This window comes from Phalangium opilio, unplaced genomic scaffold (genome assembly GCF_054372755.1).
Source record: "Phalangium opilio isolate 3A_F unplaced genomic scaffold, DU_Popi_V2 ptg000105l_1, whole genome shotgun sequence".
In the NCBI taxonomy this organism is placed as follows: domain Eukaryota; kingdom Metazoa; phylum Arthropoda; class Arachnida; order Opiliones; family Phalangiidae; genus Phalangium; species Phalangium opilio.
Genome location: NW_028324207.1, coordinates 11,086,994 through 11,109,347, shown reverse-complemented (window position 1 = coordinate 11,109,347; position 22,354 = coordinate 11,086,994). Strand labels below are relative to the sequence as shown.

Below are 22,354 nucleotides of genomic sequence, written 5' to 3'. Positions count from 1 at the left end.
CTCTTGTGTCTGAGAGAGCTGGGGGGTTCTGGAAATTCTCTTACTTATTTTTTCCCCTCAGTCCTTCCTCTCTCGCGTCTCGCCACTCGCCTCCCCGCCTGTTTTAGTTTGATTCCCAACCGCTTGGGAGCGTTATCTCAGAGCTCGCCTCTAGACCACGACCGGCTTAGGATATCGGTCGTGGCTGATTTTGAAAATTATTTTTCTCTCCCGCGAATTTCACGAAAAATTCGCAAGGTGCCCCTATACAAAGTCTACGTCACATCTAGCAGAACTAGATGTTTTTGCTAATAGATGGGCTTGGGCCCTTAGAGATATGATGTCCTTATGTAGTTACTGATAGCGAGAGAAGATATTGCCACCGAATTTATGTAAAATGCAATAAGGAATAAGGATAGTTCAGAAAAGGATTAAGAACTTCAAATATCATTAGACATGTTGATTGATATTTAGTGGCAACTAGTTGAAAAATTGTGATAAGAAATAAAAGTTAACTGTTATGGATTGTTATATGCTACTTTTTCCTACAGTAAAAAATTCAAAATCAATTAGAATTTTCAGCTTCTTTACTTTTGTGTCTTTACGTACTTTTTATTCTAACCATTTTAGAAATTTAATTTATAGTGGGACCGGTAAAATAATAATTAATGCGAGGGTCACTGGTCCCCAGGACCAGTTTAATAATTCCATCATGAGGGGTCGCTGGTCCCGAGGACCACTTACAAAATTCACCTTATTTCCAACCCTGGTTCCGTATTCCCAATGTACGAAAATATTTCGTGGTGTTAATAGTGACCAGTCTATATATAATCGTTAGTCTTTGCTAAAATCGGGAGAAATGTCTTACTTTTGAACTAATTAACATAAAAACAGGAATTAATTGATATTAATTGAGGATTAGGACATGACGAAATTGTAAAATAGTGACCTATAAATCCAATTTTCAATGAAATTGAAAGTGAGCAGATGATTTCATTCAAAATTTGGGCGTATTCCCTGATTGAACTTAATCGCGCGCTATTTCAGAATTATATCATCAGCAGCTCGCTGTTAATTCAGCGGTTGCCGTTTTTATGACGAGGTGGTTGTTGTTGGGGTGATAAGTTTAATTAAACGTCATGGTTATGCCTCAAACCACATAATTTTTAAAAGCAAATGTCATAATATGAAGAGTTATTTTGAAACAAAGGCAACCATTTAAATGAAAAGAATATAAAAGGCGGTAATAAGCCTGTTAAAACATAAAATACCATAAATTACGGTAATTTTTGTAATTTCAAAATTTTAATCGGTAATTTACCCGGTAGTTTTTCGGTAATTTACCCGGTAATTTCTCGGTAATTTACCCGGTAGTTTTTCGGTAATTTACCCGGTAGTTTTTCGGTAATTTACCCGGTAGTTTTTCGGTAATTTACCCGGTAATTTCTCGGTAATTTACCCGGTAATTTCTCGGTAATTTACCCGGTAATTTCTCGGTAATTTACCCGGTAGTTTTTCGGTAATTTACCCGGTAATTTCTCGGTAATTTACCCGGTAATTTCTCGGTAATTTACCCGGTAATTTCTCGGTAATTTACCCGGTAATTTATCCGGTAGTTTTTCGGTAATTTACCCGGTAATTTCTCGGTAATTTACCCGGTAGTTTTTCGGTAATTTACCCGGTAATTTCTCGGTAATTTACCCGGTAGTTTTTCGGTAATTTACCCGGTAATTTCTCGGTAATTTACCCGGTAGTTTTTCGGTAATTTACCCGGTAGTTTTTCGGTAATTTACCCGGTAGTTTTTCGGTAATTTACCCGGTAGTTTTTCGGTAATTTACCCGGTAATTTCTCGGTAATTTACCCGGTAATTTCTCGGTAATTTACCCGGTAATTTTTCGGTAATTTACCCGGTAATTTACCCGGTAATTTTTCGGTAATTTACCCGGAAATTTTTCGGTAATTTACCCGGAAATTTTTCGGTAATTTACCCGGAAATTTTTCGGTAATTTACCCGGAAAGTTTTCGGTAATTTACCCGGAAATTTTTCGGTAATTTACCCGGAAATTTTTTGGTAATTTACCCGGAAATTTTTCGGTAATTTACCCGGAAATTTTTCGGTAATTTACCCGGAAATTTTTCGGTAATTTACCCGGAAATTTTTCGGTAATTTACCCGGAAATTTTTCGGTAATTTACCCGGTAAATTACCATTTTTAAAAATTTCGGTAATTTCACATCTCTAAATATAGATTAACACAACCAAAAGTATATAGATTCAAAAACAAAAAGTACTCTTCGTTTCAACTTTCTGGCGCCGTGTAATATCATGAGAAGCCCAGCCAAAATAGGGTCGACCCCTTTGCGTACGATTACCCACCCAACCGTGGCACAGGGAACAAGCCGTGAATAAGCTCATAAAGTAGCACATGCTAGCTAGCTCTAGTACCAAAAATGAACGTTTGGATCGCCAGCAGCATGTACTAATTTCTAAAGACCTATGACGTCAAGAATCTCTTCCCTGATTGGTTAGTTCGTGTAGGCGATTGAGAGGATTGCATGTCGTCCACAGCCAAAGGCAGGGAATTATGAATGAAGTCTACTTGTTGTTTTTATATCTATACACTTTTGACACTATTTTTGCTTGAAGGGTTCGATTCAGAAAAGGGTCGAAATCGTCGATATAACCGTCCAACCGTAATGTCTTTTGTTTTGCACGGTATGTTTTTTCAGTCTGTTTATCCAAACTTAGAATGGGTAAATATTATGTTATAGGAAACATGTTATCGTCCACGTTCATCTCATCTAACTCGGTTCAATTTAATTAGGAAAATATCGACCAGATTCTGTGGGGCGGAAACAAGTAATCATAGAACTTAATTTAACTTCTATACCGCGTCAAGCTTCAAGATTTCTCCAACTTATTATATTTTGTTTTGAACAGTTTCGTAAGTTGCAGCAGTGAGTTGTCAACAATGCGTGCAGTTAAACGGATTTAATACGTTCGTCCTCACCTTTCGAATTGACGCAAGGGTTTTATGTGCGTCTCGAACTGACGCTGAACAAAATGGAATATCTCGGAAAGGATCGATATTTTAAATACAGGTAGAATTAACATTTTCAGCTCTGAGATGTCGATCGTAGATTTGAAAACATTTCTTAATTATCGTAGATACGTCGAAGAGACTCCAATAAACATCACGACAATTACAGTGAGTTTGTCAATTATTTTATTTGATGAAAATTAAAATACTAACGTAACTTGTCAGGAAGCGTGGGAGTTAAAGAGCCAGGCGTCATTATACAAAATCATGGAGGATTATTTGAAAAAGTCTATCAACTTGAAGTATTTTTCATAGCTCGAATCGCGTAGTTGGGTTCGCCTAATATTATTTTGTCGATGATTCTTCAGGGTGTGTTACGAAGGGCATAATTTGAGCTCGGTTAACTTTGGTAAATCATTCACTGCGCCGCCTCATGTTTACAACGTACGTGAAAGATATAAGATCGAATTTAAGTATGATGAAGTACAAATGACTAATATCGATTAGGGTGGTTTTAGAATGCAAATGTTATTATGATTGCCATGCGACGCGCATTTTTCGATGGTCAACAGGAATATTTCAGTCCATCTCCGGTGTTCGAAACGGCCAAGACAATTATCGTATCCGCCGCCCCAAAGAAAGTCACGTCCACTTCCTTGTCCTTCTTAAATATGGACGCGGAAGTAAACTGCTCAATTTAGATCCACCTAAGACCATTAACAACCCTCGGGACTCGCAACGCAAGCTTTCTACCTTTCGTGGCTTTCTGTTACGCGCGATCCTAGCGACCCTTGCGGTATATTGAGGAAACTTTTAGGGTGTACCGAATTTCCGGTTTACAGGTTCCTCTCTTTGCTATTTAAAAATGGCGGATCACGACGAAGCAGATGAGAATGAAAATGTTAGCGTGTACATATATTTTTAACTACCATTATGCAGATATCAAGCTAATTTAGCGATATATTATTTTGCTATTTTATCATAATTGTACATTAAACCGTTGCGGCCTCGGCCTCCAAATTTAGAAGAAGACGATCTTATTTCTTTTTTTAAGCGATATACGAAACCGGAAGTTCTGTACACCCTATAAGTTTCTATCCGTTGCCGCTCGGTGGCACCCTTGTCGCGAAAAGAGCCGTAACTCCTAGAGGCGGAAACTTCAATACGAGGATCTTATTGCGTTGCCAGTCCCGGGGGTTGTTAATGGTCTTAGGATCCACTAACTGCCCAATTCATTGATCTTGGTGCAATTAGGTGGTGATTTTAACGGTGTCCTCTGTGGTTCTTCTGTCGCTCTTGCTCATCATTCACTCCATCGTAACCAACAAATATAAATCGTTGCCTATCAAGAGAATTGTCAAGAAAATGGCCCAAGAAACCCTAGAAAATGTCTGGGAGAACGCGTCGCTGATCTGCGCCGAACGTAAGCAGTTACTAGCGACTGTGTTCCCATAGTGAGTCATAATCTAGTTGTTCCCTACAGCGATTCCTTCCGTTTTGCCCCAAATTACATGTCGTCTACTCGCTTCGTCGTGGCTTATCGGAGTGACTTTCATTCTGTTTTTCTTGGGTTGTTACTTGCGCACGGAGTTCACGAAGGAAAGCTACAATCGCATCGACACCCTCTCGGACTTGATCAAATCGGGAATTCCACCAACAATAATTAAACCTAGCGGAACTCTCAATTATCTGAAATATTTGGTAAATAGGCGTGGTCTCGTTAAGTCCTTCCTCCATTCTTAGGATGTCATTGCCGCGTATCTATAGGCAAAACAGGATCCAGTTGTTAAGGAATGGCTCGATGCACACGATGAGGAGAAACTGTTAGGTTCTCGATTGGATTATATGAAGCGTGATGGATACATTCCGATCCTCTTCGGGGAAAAAGCTCTACTCGAGGTGGACACCTATTTGATGTGGACAATGGGAGGATTCCTTAGATCTGATCCAGTCAGTAAAATGTTCTTGGCGCAAAACGGAGGACTTTACATTTCGCAGCAAGATGTTGGCTTCGATTACATCCACTTAATATTCAACACCTCTTGGTTGAGAAGCTCACCGCAAATCCACGAAAATCTCCAACTGTGGTTCGTACTAATTTTAACGTGAGTTGATTCACTGCATGGCTTGACGACTGTTTTGTTACAGTCTGGAACCGATTTTCGAAACGCAAGTATTCAAGTATCTGTATTTTGAAAACCATTACATAATTGAACAAGTCAAGTGGAAGAGACCATTGAAAGTCACTGATTCCTTGGACCTCGGAAGAATGTTCGTTCCTTTCTACTTGCTTTTCACGTTGTTGTCGGGAACAGTGGCCGCCGTCATCACCGAAATAATCTTCTTCAACCACTTTGCTTAATCGAATTTTGCTTAAAATCTTAAAGCTTTTCTTAGCGATTTTAAATAAAACTGTGTATTTCTAATTTCACCGTGATTAAAAACTTGCCCTCTTAAATATGGATGTAATTGTTTCTCAATAAATACAAATCGGTGTCCAGCATAGAAGCTGCGAAGAAACTGGCCTAAGAAACTCTGGAAAAGGTTTGGGATAACGCGTGGCTCTTGTGCGCGATTAAAAGTGATCATTTGCATTGAAAAACAAGTCGGGAAACCATAATAAACCTCTCCAAGTTGAGACGAGGGCTATCTACCCAATTAGGAGGTTTTTCTTAAATAATTAAATAAATTTAATTGATATTAATTATTTTAATCGACAGTAATTTACGTTAATTCTAGTAAAATCGTTTTAAGAAACGTAATTCCTAAAATGGTTTTAAACACAGCTATTGTTGACGTTTGAATTCTAGCGTACGCCTCTTTTTGGAAATTTAGGGTTTATAAGCGATTGATTCCCGGTAAGTGGTGAGAAATAGCGCAATTGCATGAACCTTTGGTGGAAGCCTTGCCATTGAGAGCCTTGACGTTTCTCGTAACCCTAGTCTATCGCCGCGTGCATATTAACCCTAACGATGCTAATGGAGTAGAAACCGACCATTGCTTTTTGAGAACACGTTTTCTCCGATTTGCCAACTGCGAACGCGGTGACAGACACACACACAGAAACGTCCGGTGTAATACCTCTGTGATGTCATCGTCACTCGGAGAGGTAAAAATAATATCATGATCGGTAAGTAAGAATTACTTTGAGGTAAAACGAGAGGATAGTGTTCACACGCCAACCCGGTTTTAGAATGTGGCTTCGAACATAGCGGGTATACAATTCAGGAGTGGACAATTGAGCCTTTACCAACACATAAAGGTAATATCTCTACAAAATTTATACTCTTCAGTTCCTATTTTTCCCGATTATCTGATTGCCTATGTTACAAGACATATCCTTATTGGTTGAGAAAGTCGTATATTTAATATTTATTAATTTTATCTTCTGCAATTGTTTATCAATTAAGAGGAATAATTGCAAATCAAGATTGGTCGGTAGACCTTCTATAGACTTGGAGAGGTAACACTTTGGCTTTCCCAACTTGTTTTTTATAAAAATATTGAAAAACTACTAGCAAGTTGGGTAAGATAAATATTATTTCTTCAAGTCGAGAGGACTAGCACAACCCACTTATTTACCTGAGTATCCAACTATTGCTATTTATTAATAAGCAACTGCAGGTGTTTAAATTAAAATACTGAAATAATCAATCGTTATTAAAAGTTTTATTCATAGCTCGGTTGCCTTGTAAACACAAGTTACACAACCCCCTCGTTATACCTCAACAACATTCTTAAGTTTAATTGTCATGATTGTTGAAGTACGTTGTCCATACTAAATTATCTCTAGTCAAACACAAAGAGAAAGAGCACTTTAATTAGGTTAATTAATTTTAATTAATGTTTAGGCACGCCATCTGTATTTCGAATTGTTCAAATTTTTCTGCATTTTTCATTTAAATAAATTCCTTGCGTTAATTTTTTCTTTGTTATTGTAAAACGTAGGCATACATTTTAATGTTTTTCTCAATACAATTTTCAGTTTTAACAAAAAATTTTATAAGTCTGGAAGCAGTTTTGACAATTTCCCCGTCGCGAGTCCACCAAAATATTTGGTTCCATGGTGTTCTGCATACTGTTCTGATGGTCTGCTGCGTTGACGGCAGTTGGAAACAGTCTGGGAAATAGCACACTTCCTCTGGTACTCGGGACCAGTTTATTAATTGCTTGGACTAGTTTTAATATTCAAGAAGTGGGGCTACTGGTCCTCGGCACCAGTTTATTAATTGCAAATCTATATGTTAATTAAGGTGGAGAAAAATCTTAAAAACCAGTTGATTAATTTGGACGCTAGAGAGTAACTGGTCCCAACTTCCCAAGAAGTCTGGGAAATAGGAATCTTTTTTATACTAGTCCTTAGGACCAGTGACCCATAGTGTCGAAAATAATAAACAGGTCTCAGGACTGGTCCCCACTTAGTTTTCCTATTTGCAATTAATAACCCGGTCCTGAGGACCAGTAACCCCCCCCCCTCACTTCCTAAATTTAAAACTGGTCCAAACAACTAGTCTTAAACTAGAATAAGCGCGATATTTCCCAGACATTTCCCAAAAACTACCTTAACGAAAATTCTTATTTCCTAGACTGTTCCGTTACACAGGGTTGGAAATAAGACAGGTTTACAAGTCCAAAACCAGTTTATTAATTGCTCGGACCAGTTTATTTATTCCAAAACTTGGGGTCAGTGGTCCCAGGGACCACTTTATTAATTATGGTTTTTGGAAAAAATAGACGGTGGGACCAGTTTATTAATTCGGGGTTCCTTATTAGAATTTTTCTAGCTCAACACATTTTCTACCAATTCTACTCATAGGTAGTTAGTACTCCTTGGCTACAACTTCCCTACAAAAGTTTTGTAATCTACTGACTATTGATCTTGTCTAGCGTCTATACTCTAGAATGAGTCTCTTGTAGTTGACAGTCTAGACCATAGCCAGTACTAGTTGTCAGTAGTCGTATTAGGCCGTAGTTACCATAAGGACATTATCTCTCTCTAAGGGCCCAAGATTCTATGTTACGGTTGAAATGTATGTTTGTCCGATTTGGTCAGCCATCCGTCTCATCTCAAGTGGTGTAATAATTGTAAAGTCTAAACAGAGACCGAGCGCATTCGCTGCAGAGTAACCCGGCATTGAACATTTTTCCCTCCTTCGAAGATTTCTCACGACAGCTCTTCGTGATTTTTACTAAGCGCGAATTTACCTCTTGTGTCTGAGAGAGCTGGGGGGTTCTGGAAATTCTCTTACTTATTTTTTCCCCTCAGTCCTTCCTCTCTCGCGTCTCGCCACTCGCCTCCCCGCCTGTTTTAGTTTGATTCCCAACCGCTTGGGAGCGTTATCTCAGAGCTCGCCTCTAGACCACGACCGGCTTAGGATATCGGTCGTGGCTGATTTTGAAAATTATTTTTCTCTCCCGCGAATTTCACGAAAAATTCGCAAGGTGCCCCTATACAAAGTCTACGTCACATCTAGCAGAACTAGATGTTTTTGCTAATAGATGGGCTTGGGCCCTTAGAGATATGATGTCCTTATGTAGTTACTGATAGCGAGAGAAGATATTGCCACCGAATTTATGTAAAATGCAATAAGGAATAAGGATAGTTCAGAAAAGGATTAAGAACTTCAAATATCATTAGACATGTTGATTGATATTTAGTGGCAACTAGTTGAAAAATTGTGATAAGAAATAAAAGTTAACTGTTATGGATTGTTATATGCTACTTTTTCCTACAGTAAAAAATTCAAAATCAATTAGAATTTTCAGCTTCTTTACTTTTGTGTCTTTACGTACTTTTTATTCTAACCATTTTAGAAATTTAATTTATAGTGGGACCGGTAAAATAATAATTAATGCGAGGGTCACTGGTCCCCAGGACCAGTTTAATAATTCCATCATGAGGGGTCGCTGGTCCCGAGGACCACTTACAAAATTCACCTTATTTCCAACCCTGGTTCCGTATTCCCAATGTACGAAAATATTTCGTGGTGTTAATAGTGACCAGTCTATATATAATCGTTAGTCTTTGCTAAAATCGGGAGAAATGTCTTACTTTTGAACTAATTAACATAAAAACAGGAATTAATTGATATTAATTGAGGATTAGGACATGACGAAATTGTAAAATAGTGACCTATAAATCCAATTTTCAATGAAATTGAAAGTGAGCAGATGATTTCATTCAAAATTTGGGCGTATTCCCTGATTGAACTTAATCGCGCGCTATTTCAGAATTATATCATCAGCAGCTCGCTGTTAATTCAGCGGTTGCCGTTTTTATGACGAGGTGGTTGTTGTTGGGGTGATAAGTTTAATTGGCGTTGTTGGGGGCGTCGGGGGCAAGCTGGATCAGTTAGGGGACCTGCCGGGGGGTCCCGCCAAATTTGGCTGGGATCTGACGGAACAAACGAGGGCCAAAGCTAAATCAGAGTTGAACGAAGTTCCCGAACTGCGCTCCGCCTCCATTAAGGAAATCAAATCTTTAATCAAAACTCGTCCAGATATCTGTAAGTTGAGATACCCTGACATTATTTTTGATATGAAAATAAATGGTCGCCTTTTGATGTTGATAGAGTAGTGGCACTCCATGTTAATTTCTCATAGAGCGTAATATAGCCAAAGGCAGGGAGGTGCCATTACTCTATAGTCGCCGCACATCAGATATGTCGTTGGGTGCAGAGAGTAATTTTAATTATAAGCTAGGTTAGTCTGGGATGAGGTGCAGTTTAAACTGCTAAAACTAGATGTTCCCATAGAGTAATGGCACCTACTTGCCTTTGACTGTATTAAGCTCTATGGGTAGTTAACATGGAGTGCCACTACTCTATAGTCATGGATTAACTAACGCTAGGGATTGTTCGTTCCCCTAAAAGATAAAGCATGCATGTTCCAAACGCCCCCTAGCCGCAGCTACATTCCCTAACAGGAAGTTGGTATGAAAATTGGACCCATTTATCACGTGTCCTATGACGTCAAAATTAAAATCCCGCCTAAATTAGAAGCCACCATCTTAAAAATCCGCAAAAACGATTTATTTTGCCTAGAGATGGCGCTATATCTACATCCGTTTTGGTCCAATAAATTGGGTAATGAAGAGGGGAATCAAGGAATACTCCCATGCCATAGTCATGGAGCCCTTAAGCCTTGACATAGGCTAGATTTAGCCCCGCCTTCGTGCAGAGGGGGGAATTTTACGGAAAGGGGGGTGGGGGATTTGTATAGCCAAGCTTGGTGAAACCCAGAAAATTTCGTGAACTAAGAGTTATTGTTGGTTCCCACCATTTCCACTAATTTAGTATTCCCGATGCATGCGCCAAGGCTTAAGACGCGATTGGGTGCAGAGAATCATTTTAATTTAAAGCTAGTCCGGAGTCTCCGGACTGAGGTGTAGTTTAAACTGTTGAAACTAGATGCTCCCATAGTCAAGGACCCCTTAAAGGAAAGGGAGACTCCGTTGGTGCCCCTTAAAGATGGCATTTCTACTACACAGTGGCTAAGCTTGCTAATGGCTAGTTAAGCCAAAGGCAGGAACCAATGGGACCTAGTGCATTAGGTCTGATTGGTTCCTGCCTTTGGCAAGGTAAATACGCGTCTCTGGAAGATTAGCCAGAATGCCAGGGGTGATCATGGAGCCGCGCTTTCCTTTAAGCCTTGGCATAGGCTAGGTTTAGCCCCGCCTTCGTGCAGAGGGGGGAATTTCACGGAAAGGGGGGATTTGTGAAACCCAGATAATTTCGTGAACTATGAGTTTTTGTTGGTTCCCACCATAGAGATACAAGAGGAACAGTTGAGAGTCAGTTTTGTAACAGTTTTAAGGCATTTACCCCTTTGCATGTGTGATGGGGTGAAAGACTGGTGGCGCCCCTACACGCGGCGAAGGTAAACTAAAAATGAGTTTTCAAAAATCCAGAAATTGCAACTTGGATTTCCCGCGCTTTAGTTTTTTTTTTATTTATTAACTCCTTCGCTCGTCGCTAGGGGGTGCCACCAGTTATTCACCCTATCACACATGCGAAGGAGGAGAAGCGAAAAATCCCTCACAAAAACGTTCAAGGACCGCTTTCCCCCAATAGTTTGTCTAGGCTTTAATAGTATGTTATAATGTCCATGGTTCCCACTAATTACATATTCCTGATGCATGTGCCAAGGCTTAAGACGCGATTTTTGACTTCCAAACCTGCTCGAAAATGATGCGGCGTCTGCTTTACAGTAGAAAAATTTCAATATTTTCGACTCTGAAGCAAACAACGTATGTTCATTTTGACCCAGTTTTCAAGTTTTGTCACTTAAAATAGCGTTTTAAGCCTTGGCACACGCAACTTGAATCAAGGTGGGATTTGCCAGGGCGTCACAGTAGCCCACATTTGCTTCAATTTCATCTAGTTTTGTAACAAACTATCGTAATCAATCTCCTTTTCAGTCTGCTTTTCTTTTTAACGCGCATTAGGTTTTTTGAGAACAGACGACGCTTTCATCTTACGTTTCCTCCGAGCGCGGAAATTTGATATTACGTCCGCGTTCGCTTTATACTGCCAATATTTTCAGTATCGACAAAAGAACAGATCTCTATTTAAATCGTAATTATGATGAAGAAATTGATTGATAGCGCAATTAAGCCTCGGTTAAATCGTAATTGCGTTAAAATTAAAATTAATTAGATTCGAAGCGTCGGAAGCGGGAATCAAGCAAGCTCTGCTGGACGGATTTCCGGGGGTTTTGCCTCGACCCGATCATTACGGACGCAGAATTTTAATCATTTTTACCGCAAATTGGGACCATTGGAAATACGGATTAGTTTCCATTTACAGAGCCATACTTTTGTCTCTAGAAAGATTGGTTAGAAACTTCAAATCCACATTATTCCCGATACGCGTGCCAAGGCTTAACGAGTGTTTTTTAACTGACAAATCTGGGTCAAAATGAAGCGTCGTCTGCTTTGCAGAAAAGTGTTATTTTTCAATATTTTATACTCTGAAGCAGACGACGCTTCATTTTGACCCAGATTTGTTAGTAGAAAAATCACACGTTAAGCCTTGGCACGCATAAGACAAATCTGGATCAAAATGAAGCGTCGTCTGCTTCACAGTAGAAACATTTAAATATTTTTGACTCTGAAGCGTCGTCTGCTTCACAGTAGAAACCTTTAAATATTTTTGACTCTGAAGCAGACGACGCTTCATTTTGACCCAGATTTGTCAATAGAAAAATCACGCGTTAAGCCTTGGCGCGCGTATCGGGAATAAGTTGGTTGGAGTGCCGTTAAAATGATCTGAATTGGCTGTCAGTTAGAAGAGGAAGACACGCAAGTGAACGGTTTCGTCATCATTGTTGATTGGACGGAATTTAGTTTTAAGCAGTCGTCGCAACTGAACCCGAAGTTGCTGAAAGTGATTATCGAAGGACTGCAGGATTGTTTTCCGGCTCGTTTTTCGGGAATTCATTTTATTAATCAACCTTGGTACGTCGAAGCCGCCTTGACCGTCATGAAACCTTTTCTCAAAGACAAAACGAAAGAAAAGGTAACAATGCATCGAGTAACTTAATTAACCGAAAGACTCGAGGTAAAATTTTCTTGGGCTAAGACGTACGCGCCGAGGGAATTTTGTGGGTAGCATGCAGGGGCAGCGAGAGGGGCCAAGGTCCGTTTCCCTGAGGTCCGTACCTTCTAGGGGGCCAGGTCGCGAGTAGGACTGCGTCTTGATTAAGGCCCACAATTTCGCTGTGGCCCACAAACTCTCGATGGCCCTGGTCAGGCCTGGTGGGCAGACAAAAAAATTAGCTGGGCTTGAAGCAGACTAAAATATTTGGGGATCACTCACTGATAGGTTGAATAAAACGTTTGAGAAAAGGTCAGGGTTTGTTATAAGCTATGCCTAATACAGGGTTGCCACGAAATTTTCAGATTCAAATTTCCCGACATTTCCGGGTATTCCCTGACTTTTACCAACCTTTCCCCGACCTTCGCTGGTTTTTCCCGACTTTCCCCCGACCTTTCTCGGTATTAACGACTTTCCCCCGACCTTTCGTGGTATTCCCCGACTTTTCTCGGTATTAACGACTTTCCCCCGACCTTTCTAGGTATCCCCGACTTTCCCCCGACCTTTCCCGGTTTTTCCTGACCTTTCGCGGTATTCCCCGGTTCTTCCCGACATTCCCTGACCTTTCGCGGTATTCCCCGGTTCTTCCCGACATTCCCCGACCTTTCGCGGTATTCCCCGGTTTTTCTCGACTTTTCCCGGTTTCCCCCGACTTTTCCTGGTATTATTAGTTAGCAGTAATGAATAACCTAATAGGCCTAAGGAAATTTTAGCCGCAATCTTTCGTTGGTAAGCCTATAGTAGAGCTGTCAGCCAATCAGGGTGATTTATTTGCTTAGATCTTTATGCACGGGAACAACATGACGACGCTCCATTCTCATATCCACCGGGAGATTTTACCGGCCGAATTGGGGGGATCGGGACCACCCTACAACAACGAATTTTGGGCCAAACAACTGATTGGCGACGAGACCTTCAGCTTCAGCGACAAACAAATATTCTGGCCATTGCATAATGAAGAACCGCGCTCAAATTCATCACCTCTAAGGTAAATATATGTACCCAAGTGGCCCTAACATTATTTGGGCCCAAATTTGAGCCTAAATCAACAGCAAACCTAATCCCAAATGTCCCATATTTTGGACAACCCATGTCCTAGCTCTTCCTTTCTTTTAAGCCCGTCGCACACGTATTCTTTTTTATTTTAAATTTCAACTAGCTTTTACCCCCCGTGGCGTCGCTTGCGTGTAATAAGAACTTCCATCAAAATGATATATAAAGAATGGGTGGGAGATTTTACTGATTCGACTAATATTTTGGTGTAGCCGTACCCTAGGAGAGCGAAGGCACTCGGCGTTGCCCGTCAGCCCGTCTGAACATTTTTTATTGCTTTTGACGCGGACATTATTCCATAAAGAAGGGTTTTTAAATTTCTGGCCGCCATTTTAAAAGATGGCAACAAATCGAACCCAAAAGACCGCATTCAGCCCGTCTATAGGTTAAAGGGACTGTAAAGAAGGCATTGGCGGGTGGGTAAAAATTATTTGAAATACGTCAGAGGCACCACGTGACCAAGGAGAGGCGTGGTTCAAAGAAGCTTAGTTCGTTTTATTTCGAAAACTACCACTTCATGGAATTAGCGCTGCAATCTCGCGAAAAACAAGAACTAGATGTCCAGTTCCACTCCATGAGGAGTCTTTGTATCTTGGCATCACGTGATGTCTGTGACGTATTTCAAATAATTTTTACCCACCCGCCGATGCCTTCTTTGCAGTCCCTTTAAAGGAAACCAGTGTACTAAATATTTGCGAAATCGGTTGAAAAGCGCCGCCTTTTGTTGCGTAGAGAAGATTTTTTTACATTTCTGGGCGCCATTTATTAAGATGGCGGCGGATTGGGGGGAAATCTGTTCTTAGTAGGCGCCTACTACTTGTTAAGAGTAACGTTCCTGCAAATGTTCAGCCTTATAGGGCAAGCGGTTTGGGCTGGGCGTTCATTATCACTCAGTCTGTCAGTCAAGACTTTGATAGATATAGATTAGCTCCAAGCATGTTTTGATAAACCAAAGAAATTCCTGACAAGCCCCTGAATTTTTACACCCAAAGAAACAAAAATAAAATAATTTCCCTGACCTTTTAACCTCTGGCCATTTTAAACCCGCGAAGTCAGTGGTCAATTTTAAAGAAAAGAAATCATTGTTGAAATTCAATTCTTGTTGTTGTCAGAGCTCCGAGATCAGAGACGTGTCCAGTACGTTTGCACCGTGGAATGAGCGAACTCGGGCGGCCATCTTGCACCGAATTGGACGAAGATTTCTTCTTGTCCGATTAAAGAAGACAGCGGCCGGCAAATTGCAACAAGATGGGTGCTTCGAAAGGGCGTATCTCTTTACCATTGGCCGACAAGTGCTCGGCAGTTTGACTATTTGGCGATTCGATTCCCAAAAAGAGGACTCGAGATTTCTTCTCCAAAAACTAGAAATTGTGACGTCACAACTGTGACAATGTGTTTTGATATCCCGATGCTTTTTATGGCAGCAATTCCTATAATTTATTGCATTTTTTTCTTGTAATTTATTATTATTTAATATTATTTATTGAGATTATTTATTTTTATAAATATAGCCCAATATATTTTTAGCGTTACCCTCAAATTAAATAAATGGTCATTTGGTGCATTTAGAAACCAGTGAGAGAGAGCATGATTAGGCAAACTTGAAACTAGGCCTTTGGACCAGTACCCCCCCCCCTCCCTCCAGTGTCCAAAATAATAAACTGGTCCTTGGACTTGTTCGCCCTCAGTTTTCCTATTCGTTTTGCGACTAATTAACTGGTCCCAAGGACCAGTAACCCCTCTATTCTTGAATTTAAGAACCGGACCAAGCAATTACTAAACTGGTCCTTGGACTTGTTCCCCCTTAGTTTTCCTATACATTTTGCGACTAATAAACTGGTCCGGAGGACCAGTACTCACCACTCCTTGAATTTAAGAACTGGACCAAACAATTATCTAACTGGTTCTAGGACCAACCAGAGGAAGTGTAAATTGGTCCCGAGGACCAGTACCCCCGACTTCAAGAATTTAAGAACTGGACCAAATGAAACAATTAATAAACTGCTCCTTGGACTTATTCCCCCTTAGTTTTCCTATGAATTTTGCAATTCTTTAACTGGTCCCGTGGACCAGTAACCCCGACTTCTTGAATTTAAAAACTAGTCCAATCAGTTAATAAACTGGTCCTTGGACCAGACTGTGCCGGTGGGTGGGTAATTTTCTGAAATAATGGTTATATAAACCTTCTACAAAAACTAAACAAACCACTGTGATGATGAATCATATTTACCCTAAATCATAATTAACTTAATTAAAGGGTTAGTGACACGTTTTAAAGAAGCTCAATTGGTAAAACAATTACTGAGAGCACTATAGGCGGTTCCTTCAGTGACCCTAGCGCCATTTTACCTTGACCTTGACAAATGTGGAATAGGACATACACTCTTTATGAAGTAAATGGTGTCACAGACCCTTGATAAACCTTACCTTTGATGGCTGGGTGGCAATTAAGGCGCCATTCGATTGTGAAATACTCGAGCTTGTCTTTTATTTTAAAAATAAAACTTTTGTCACAAATTCAGTCTTATCTTTATTTTATATAATTTTAGTATGAAAATAATTATTTTGGTTAAATATGTTCAAAATGGAAGTGGACCAGTTAGTGTTAAAAGGGTTAAAAGGTTACCAAATCAATTGGACTTTTTTGGGACGATTGGCATCATTTTGGGATTGGTTGGTATCAGACTGTGCGCCAGAACAACCGCTAAAACAATATTCATACAAGTTTTACTACCCAGCATTAAAAACCAAATTTTTCCTTGAAATTCATTTACTACCCCTTTAAAAAGCCAGAAATCTTTCTTTGAATTTCATTGAATACCCTTTAAAGAGCCTGAAATCTTTCTTTGAAATTTATTCAATACCTCTTAAAGAGATCTATTTTTCCATGAAACTCATTCAACACCCCTTTAAAGAGCCCGATTTTCCCTTCAACTTCATTCATTCATTACCCCTTTAAAGAAAGTAGAAAGAGGCGTGGCTTACTGTTAGAGGAGGAGCCACTCTGTTTCCGGGCAATTTTCATCATGGATGCGAAAAAGTGGATTGTTTGATCAAAACGATATTCCATTTGTCGCAACTTCGATAACCTCAAAAATGAAATTAGACATTAGAAGCGGCCATTTTAATTTTTGGCTGTAGCAGACGACGCTAGTCACTAGACTAAGAAGTGTTATTGGTTGGAGGGGACACATACTTTTCCTGGTCGATGTTCAAATACCAATATCTGGAGAAGTTGGTGGAAAGGGAAAGGATTTCGTGAACGGCTCGCTCGATGTTCGATAAATGCGGCGTCAAAAAACAGCTTTTTAGCAGTTTCTTCAAATACGCTCCGTGAATGTCGCACAAATCTTTCACGTTCCTGGCCAACGCCATTTCGCGGCAAAGTTCTAATCGTGTCGAGTGAAGAACCTAAGAAAAACAACCTAGTTAAATAGGCCACGCCCCGTCCCATCTGCTCGAGAAATTAATTCCCCCCCCCATCAAAAGATTTCGCAATTGCAAGGGCGCAGCTAAAACTATAGCCTTTGCCAAGGCTTAGGAGGCCCGGAGTATCTATAGTTTAAACTATACAACACATGGCCTTCTTCATGGAACTCTTATAAGTCATGTTACATGCATATGCCAAGGCTTAATGGGGCGATTTTAACTGACAAATCTGGGTGGCTAAAAATGATACATCGTCTGCTTAAACGCCGAAAAAAAAAATAGAAAATTGAGATTTGAAGCAGACGACGCATCATTTTGACCCACCCAGATTGGTCTGCTAAAAACTGTCCCGTTAAGCCTTGGCACACGCATCGAGACTATCTTCATAAGGACAAATCTGGCTCAAAATGATACATCGTCTGCTTAAACGGCGAAAGAAAATTGAAATTTGAAGCAGACGTGTTAATTTGACCAACCCAGATTGGTCTGTTAAAAACTGTCCCGTTAAGCCTTGGCACTCGCATCGAGACTTTCCTGATAAGGACAAATCTGGCAGACTTGTAAATAGGGGGTACCAGGGAGCCTGTGACACCCAAGAAAATTCACAGGACACCCTGAAAATATATTTTTAAGGGGGGTCGGGTACCACCCGGGTACCCTGAAAAATTCGGGGTGATGAGAAGTTGAGAACCATTGAGTTCAGAACATATATCCTTCTAGAGTTCTATTTGGATATCGAGTTTTCGCGCTCGCGCGACCATCGTTTTTGAAATTAAGGGACGGACGGACAACTTTATCATTCGGTGGTGGCGCCATCTATTTCACTTAAAAAACACATTTTTTACTATGGCGTCTGCTATAATTTCTCAATATAGATAGGAAATGTTTAGAAACCGCTATGATAATGAAAGTAAATTGCTAGATTCGAGAAAAAACAGAGAAGGAACTGCATTAACCGATAGTATATGTATTTTTGAGCTTCCGTGATAGTCAATTTGACAAAAATGATCACCGAAAATGTCTTTTTTTTGAGTCCATTCAATTCCATTAATGGCCTGACACCATTATTTTGATAATTCCGAATTTTTTGTAGGGAATCTTAATCGTACAGTTCAAAAAGGGTTGAACTATCTAAATATTTATTAATTTTCTATACGTATATACTTATGTCACAAAACATTTTTATTTCTACCAGTGTTGACACACTTTTCTACTGAGCATTTTCGACCCATTTTAAAATTTAATACATTTTCACATTATGTGTTACTTTAATAACTAATAACATACATTCCCATAAAAACACGCATTTAATAACAAATTGATCAATATTCCATTTATTAAGTATCAAATTTTATTTATTAGGCTCCACTTACTATTTTTCAATTTCATATTTCGCGCTTTACTTCTTCCTAAGCCTAATTATCAAACTCGAGCTGCGGCGATTTTGCGGGGCGCTTTCCCGCAAAATCGTGGGAAATTCTTTTAAGCTTCTCACGTAAAGGCCGGTTCAGACGACACTATTTTTCTCGCTACGCTCGCTGTGCTGAGCTCATCAGATTTTCTGGCTTCACCAGCCTTTAGAAAATTCACTGTTCACACGGACAAAATTTCCTCACCGAGGTCAACAGCATGTCAACAGTGAGAAAATTTTGTCCGTGTGAACAGTGAATTTTCTAGAGGCTGGTGAAGCCAGAAAATCTGATGAGCTCAGCACAGCGAGCGTAGCGAGAAAAATAGTGTCGTCTGAACGGGCCTTAAGGCGACAGATGGCGCTAACGACTAATGATAAAGTAATGAAATTAAACGAATCCGAGTACGCGAGGAGGAAATTCAACAAAAACTCTAGAAATACATATATTAGAACTCAATGTTGAGAACTCTCACCCATAACGACAACTCAAAACAGCTCTCAAAAAAAGGGAATAAATGTAATAACGAATATTACCCCCAAAACTGTGCCCTCCCTCAAATTTTGTTTCTTTACCTTTGTCCACTAGGGAGCCCCGGGTACCCAAGAAAATTCTGCTTTAGGGGGTCGTGATAAAATTATCACTATTTACAAGTCTGAAATCTGGCTCAAAATGATACATCGTCCGCTTAAACGCCGGAAAAAAATTGAGATTTGAAGCAGATGACGCATCATTTTGACCCACCCAGATTGGTCTGTTAAAAACTGTTCCGTTAAGCCTTGGCACACGCATCGAGAGTTCGAGACTTTCCCGATAAGGACAAATCTGGCTCAAAATGATACGTCGTCTGCTTAAACGCCGGAAAAAAAATTTAAATTTTAAGCAGACGACGCATCATTTCGACCCACCCAGTTAAAAATCGGCCCGTTAAGCCTTGGCACACGCATCGAGGTGATTTAATCTTACCCCAATCATGAAGAAACTGTGAATATTGTTAACGGAACATAAAAACTTGCTCCTTAGAAGTCGCAGAATGTGAACCATTTCGGGATTATCGCAATTTTCTAAAACGACAACCACAATTTACTTATTTAATTTTAATTTTAATTTAAGTCCCTAATTTAGCCGGTAGATGACGTCACACCTGTGAATTTCAAATTATCGAGCGAATATTTGGCGCATTTGATCTTAAGGAGAAAATAGAAAATTGATTGGTAGCTTTTAATGGAATCCTCGTTAAGAACGATGTTGATTGGCCAAGGCACAACGTAAACCAATTTCAGAGCTTCCAGTTCTTTGAAGAAACGGCATTTCGAAGTCGAAGTCGTCCGCTCTTCAATCGCGATTTTGAAGTTAGCGCTGAAATAATTAACACGGAGAATTAAAAGAAAAAGATGCAGACAAGGGGTGGTAGGGCCTTGGCAGTACAGTCTATGGGTCGAAAAGGTAGCATACCAAAAGTGTATAGATATAAAGATCAAAAAGTATGCCTTCACTTTCATTAACAATTCCCAAGCTGCCTTTGGTTAACTGTAGATGATGTGTAAACTGAGAAGCAAACCACCCTCCCCTAAATTAACTGCCTACAGGAACTAACCAATCAGGGAAGAGCAAAAGTTGCATTTTCTATTGAATAACTGCTGATCAGCGTGGGGAATAAGGCGGTGGCACAGGGCAAATAACCAGTTTAAAAATTAAATCAGAGGGGGGGGGGGTCAGTGGCCCCAGGGACCACTAAGAAAAAAGGGTAACCAGAGTCCAGACTTTATCTCAAATATTTTAATTATCCACTTCTTTAGTTTAGCGCCCTGGTCAATGGTCATGGACCAGTTTATTTATTTATTCCAGACCAGGGGGGGGGGGTGTCGCTGGCCCAATGTCCAGTTTTAAAATAATCCTTATTTCCCACCCTAGATAAGGGCAGATAGAACCTTTCTGTTGCAGTTTCTGTAACACTGTATTGGTACCTGAATCGCGAAAAACCGGCGCGCTCCACAATTTCCTCCAAATAAGAATTGAGACTGACTACGTTTCGCCAATTTTTACTTTTCAGAATCTGAAACAAATCAGGATAATTAATTTCTCCTCCCATTTTTGCCAAAATGGCGACGAAATTTACAAAGTGGCAGAGTATTTAAACATCGATAAACAAGGTTATTTACCTTTTCAAATAAATACGAGCAGAAGTGAAAGATGGGAGCGCCCTCTTCCAACAAATAAAACGCCTGAAAACGAAAGTAATATTTACTGACGTCACACGATCATGATCATGATCATCAATGATTGATTGTTTCAAGGCTTAGATGAGAACAAAGAAAGGGGGCGTGGCAATGCCCCATTGTTCCAAGGCTTAGATGAGAACAAAGAAAGGGGGCGTGGCAATGCCCCATTGTTCCAAGGCTTAGATGAGAACAAAGAAAGAAATTGGGCGGGGCAATGATCGATTGTTACATTGAAGCCGGGCTTAGATGAAAAGAAAGAAAGGGGGCGGAGCAATACGCCCCATTGTTTCATTCAGGGCTTAGATGAGAACAAAGAAAGAAAGGGGGCGTGGCAATGCGTACATACCCTGACGAAATCCAAGTGTTCAATCAAGTGATGATCTTGAAGCAAAACATTCAAGGCTTTCTCGTTACTACCGTGACATTTGAGCTCCACAAGCGGTACCAAAATATCTTTCAAAACCGCGCTCAATGATTTTGAGCAATTGAACGGAGACTCCAAAATATCAATCCCACTGAATTAATTAGTGCTCGAAACGTTAATTAAATTAATTAAGCCGTCATTAAATTTAAACTTCTCGATCAAAGTTCTTACCTGGACTTTTTGGGAAAATCTTGCGGAGTTTCTTTGGGAATCAAAAATTGTTTGAAGTTGAGGAAGAGAAGTTTGTTCGATTTGGGAATCTTGTTCATCATGGAATTGAAGTGATTTCGTGTCGAGTCTTCCCAATTCTTATTGTTGCTCATTAAACTTGAACTCGAGGAGTTAATGCCAAATTTGGTAAAGACGTTCTGCACAAAATCCGTGTAGAGACTCGATCCTGAAAATCAGGCAAAAAAATATGAAGAGATGAATTCAGAGAGAAATTCAGCGAGACAAGATTTCTCTATAGCTGCACAATATGCTCTGCTTTTTGAAGAAAAAATAAGCGTTAATACTGAATTTATCGATTTTCTATTAAAACGCATCGATTTTCTATTAAAAAGCATCGATTTTCTATTAAAACGCATCGATCTTCTATTAAAACGCATCGATCTTCTATTAAAACGCATCGATTTTCCATTAAAATTTATCGATTTTCCATTAAAATTTATCGATTTTCCATTAAAATTTATCGATTTTCCATTAAAATTTATCGATTTTCCATTATAATTTATCGATTTTCCATTAAAACGCATCGATTTTCTGTCAAAACGTATCGATTTTCCATTAAAATTTATCGATTTTCCATTATAATTTATCGATTTTCCATTAAAACGCATCGATTTTCCATTAAAATTTATCGATTTTCCATTATAATTTATCGATTTTCCATTATAATTTATCGATTTTCCATTAAAACGCATCGATTTTCCATTAAAATTTATCGATTTTCCATTATAATTTATCGATTTTCCATTAAAACGCATCGATTTTCCATTAAAATTTATCGATTTTCCATTATAATTTATCGATTTTCCATTATAATTTATCGATTTTCCATTATAATTTATCGATTTTCTGACAAAATGTATCGATATTCTAACATAATTTACCAATTTTCTTACGAAATTTAGCGATTTTCTTACAAAATTTATAAATTTTTTATGGAGAATTTTGCTTTTCCTTCAAAAAGTTCGAGCCT

The 22,354-nt window shown here is 39.5% G+C and overlaps 4 protein-coding genes and 1 long non-coding RNA gene across 6 annotated transcripts in view; 3 read left to right on the top strand and 2 right to left on the bottom strand.

The window, feature by feature from the left end:
- Positions 1–2,125: 2,125 nt before the first annotated feature.
- Positions 2,126–5,478, top strand: LOC149629964 (uncharacterized). Of its 2 annotated transcripts, XM_089851645.1 has the most exons (10): positions 2,126–2,673; positions 2,752–2,839; positions 2,921–3,188; positions 3,246–3,322; positions 3,389–3,464; positions 3,539–3,703; positions 4,275–4,443; positions 4,504–4,721; positions 4,788–5,107; positions 5,169–5,478. In XM_089851645.1, the coding sequence occupies exons 3-10, from the start codon at positions 3,108–3,110 to the stop codon at positions 5,380–5,382; spliced, it is 1,320 nt and encodes a 439-aa protein (XP_089707771.1). In that variant the 5' UTR covers positions 2,126–2,673; positions 2,752–2,839; positions 2,921–3,107; the 3' UTR covers positions 5,383–5,478. The 2 variants fall into 2 exon arrangements, with proteins under 2 accessions (XP_089707771.1, XP_089707772.1); XM_089851646.1 differs by having other exon boundaries at positions 2,127–3,081; positions 3,149–3,188.
- On the bottom strand, positions 3,190–4,362 carry LOC149629965 (uncharacterized). The gene is made up of 2 exons (XR_016374418.1): positions 4,241–4,362; positions 3,190–3,727 (listed from the first exon to the last, which is right to left on the bottom strand). It is a non-coding gene; the product is annotated as an uncharacterized LOC149629965 (long non-coding RNA).
- Positions 5,479–6,343: 865 nt separating the features above from the next.
- Positions 6,344–16,186, top strand: LOC149629963 (clavesin-2-like). The gene is made up of 8 exons (XM_089851726.1): positions 6,344–6,379; positions 6,431–6,483; positions 9,285–9,526; positions 11,467–11,596; positions 11,678–11,855; positions 12,305–12,538; positions 13,396–13,604; positions 14,782–16,186. The coding sequence occupies exons 1-8, from the start codon at positions 6,344–6,346 to the stop codon at positions 14,885–14,887; spliced, it is 1,188 nt and encodes a 395-aa protein (XP_089707852.1). The 3' UTR covers positions 14,888–16,186.
- The window catches only part of LOC149629962 (gamma-tubulin complex component 5-like), a 24,495-nt gene continuing 18,327 nt past the window's right edge, over positions 16,187–22,354 (bottom strand). The window contains exons 12-20 of the mRNA XM_089851644.1: positions 21,325–21,550; positions 21,076–21,244; positions 20,670–20,732; positions 20,475–20,563; positions 19,652–19,866; positions 19,474–19,571; positions 16,866–17,080; positions 16,655–16,758; positions 16,187–16,373 (exon numbers count right to left, since the gene is read on the bottom strand). Coding sequence (XP_089707770.1) covers positions 16,300–16,373; positions 16,655–16,758; positions 16,866–17,080; positions 19,474–19,571; positions 19,652–19,866; positions 20,475–20,563; positions 20,670–20,732; positions 21,076–21,244; positions 21,325–21,550 — 1,253 coding nt within the window. The 3' untranslated portion in view covers positions 16,187–16,299. The remainder of the gene's footprint in view (positions 16,374–16,654; positions 16,759–16,865; positions 17,081–19,473; positions 19,572–19,651; positions 19,867–20,474; positions 20,564–20,669; positions 20,733–21,075; positions 21,245–21,324; positions 21,551–22,354) is intronic.
- The window catches only part of LOC149629961 (uncharacterized), a 38,077-nt gene continuing 34,609 nt past the window's right edge, over positions 18,887–22,354 (top strand). Inside the window, exon 1 of the mRNA XM_089851642.1 lies at positions 18,887–18,968. The gene's annotated coding sequence lies outside the window, so the exon portion shown is untranslated. The remainder of the gene's footprint in view (positions 18,969–22,354) is intronic.

Excerpts from the sequence above, each read along its gene's own strand:
- LOC149629964 (XM_089851645.1), top strand. The coding sequence starts at position 3,108 with ATGTCGATCGTAGATTTGAAAACATTTCTTAATTATCGTAGATACGTC. Across the intron at positions 3,323-3,388 it reads AAAAAGTCTATCAACTTGAA|GGTGTGTTACGAAGGGCATA; the intron begins GTATTTTTCATA and ends ATGATTCTTCAG. Across the intron at positions 4,722-4,787 it reads TCAATTATCTGAAATATTTG|GCAAAACAGGATCCAGTTGT; the intron begins GTAAATAGGCGT and ends GCGTATCTATAG.
- LOC149629963 (XM_089851726.1), top strand. The coding sequence starts at position 6,344 with ATGTTACAAGACATATCCTTATTGGTTGAGAAAGTC. Across the intron at positions 11,856-12,304 it reads TTTTGTCTCTAGAAAGATTG|TTAGAAGAGGAAGACACGCA; the intron begins GTTAGAAACTTC and ends ATTGGCTGTCAG. Across the intron at positions 12,539-13,395 it reads AAGACAAAACGAAAGAAAAG|ATCTTTATGCACGGGAACAA; the intron begins GTAACAATGCAT and ends TTATTTGCTTAG.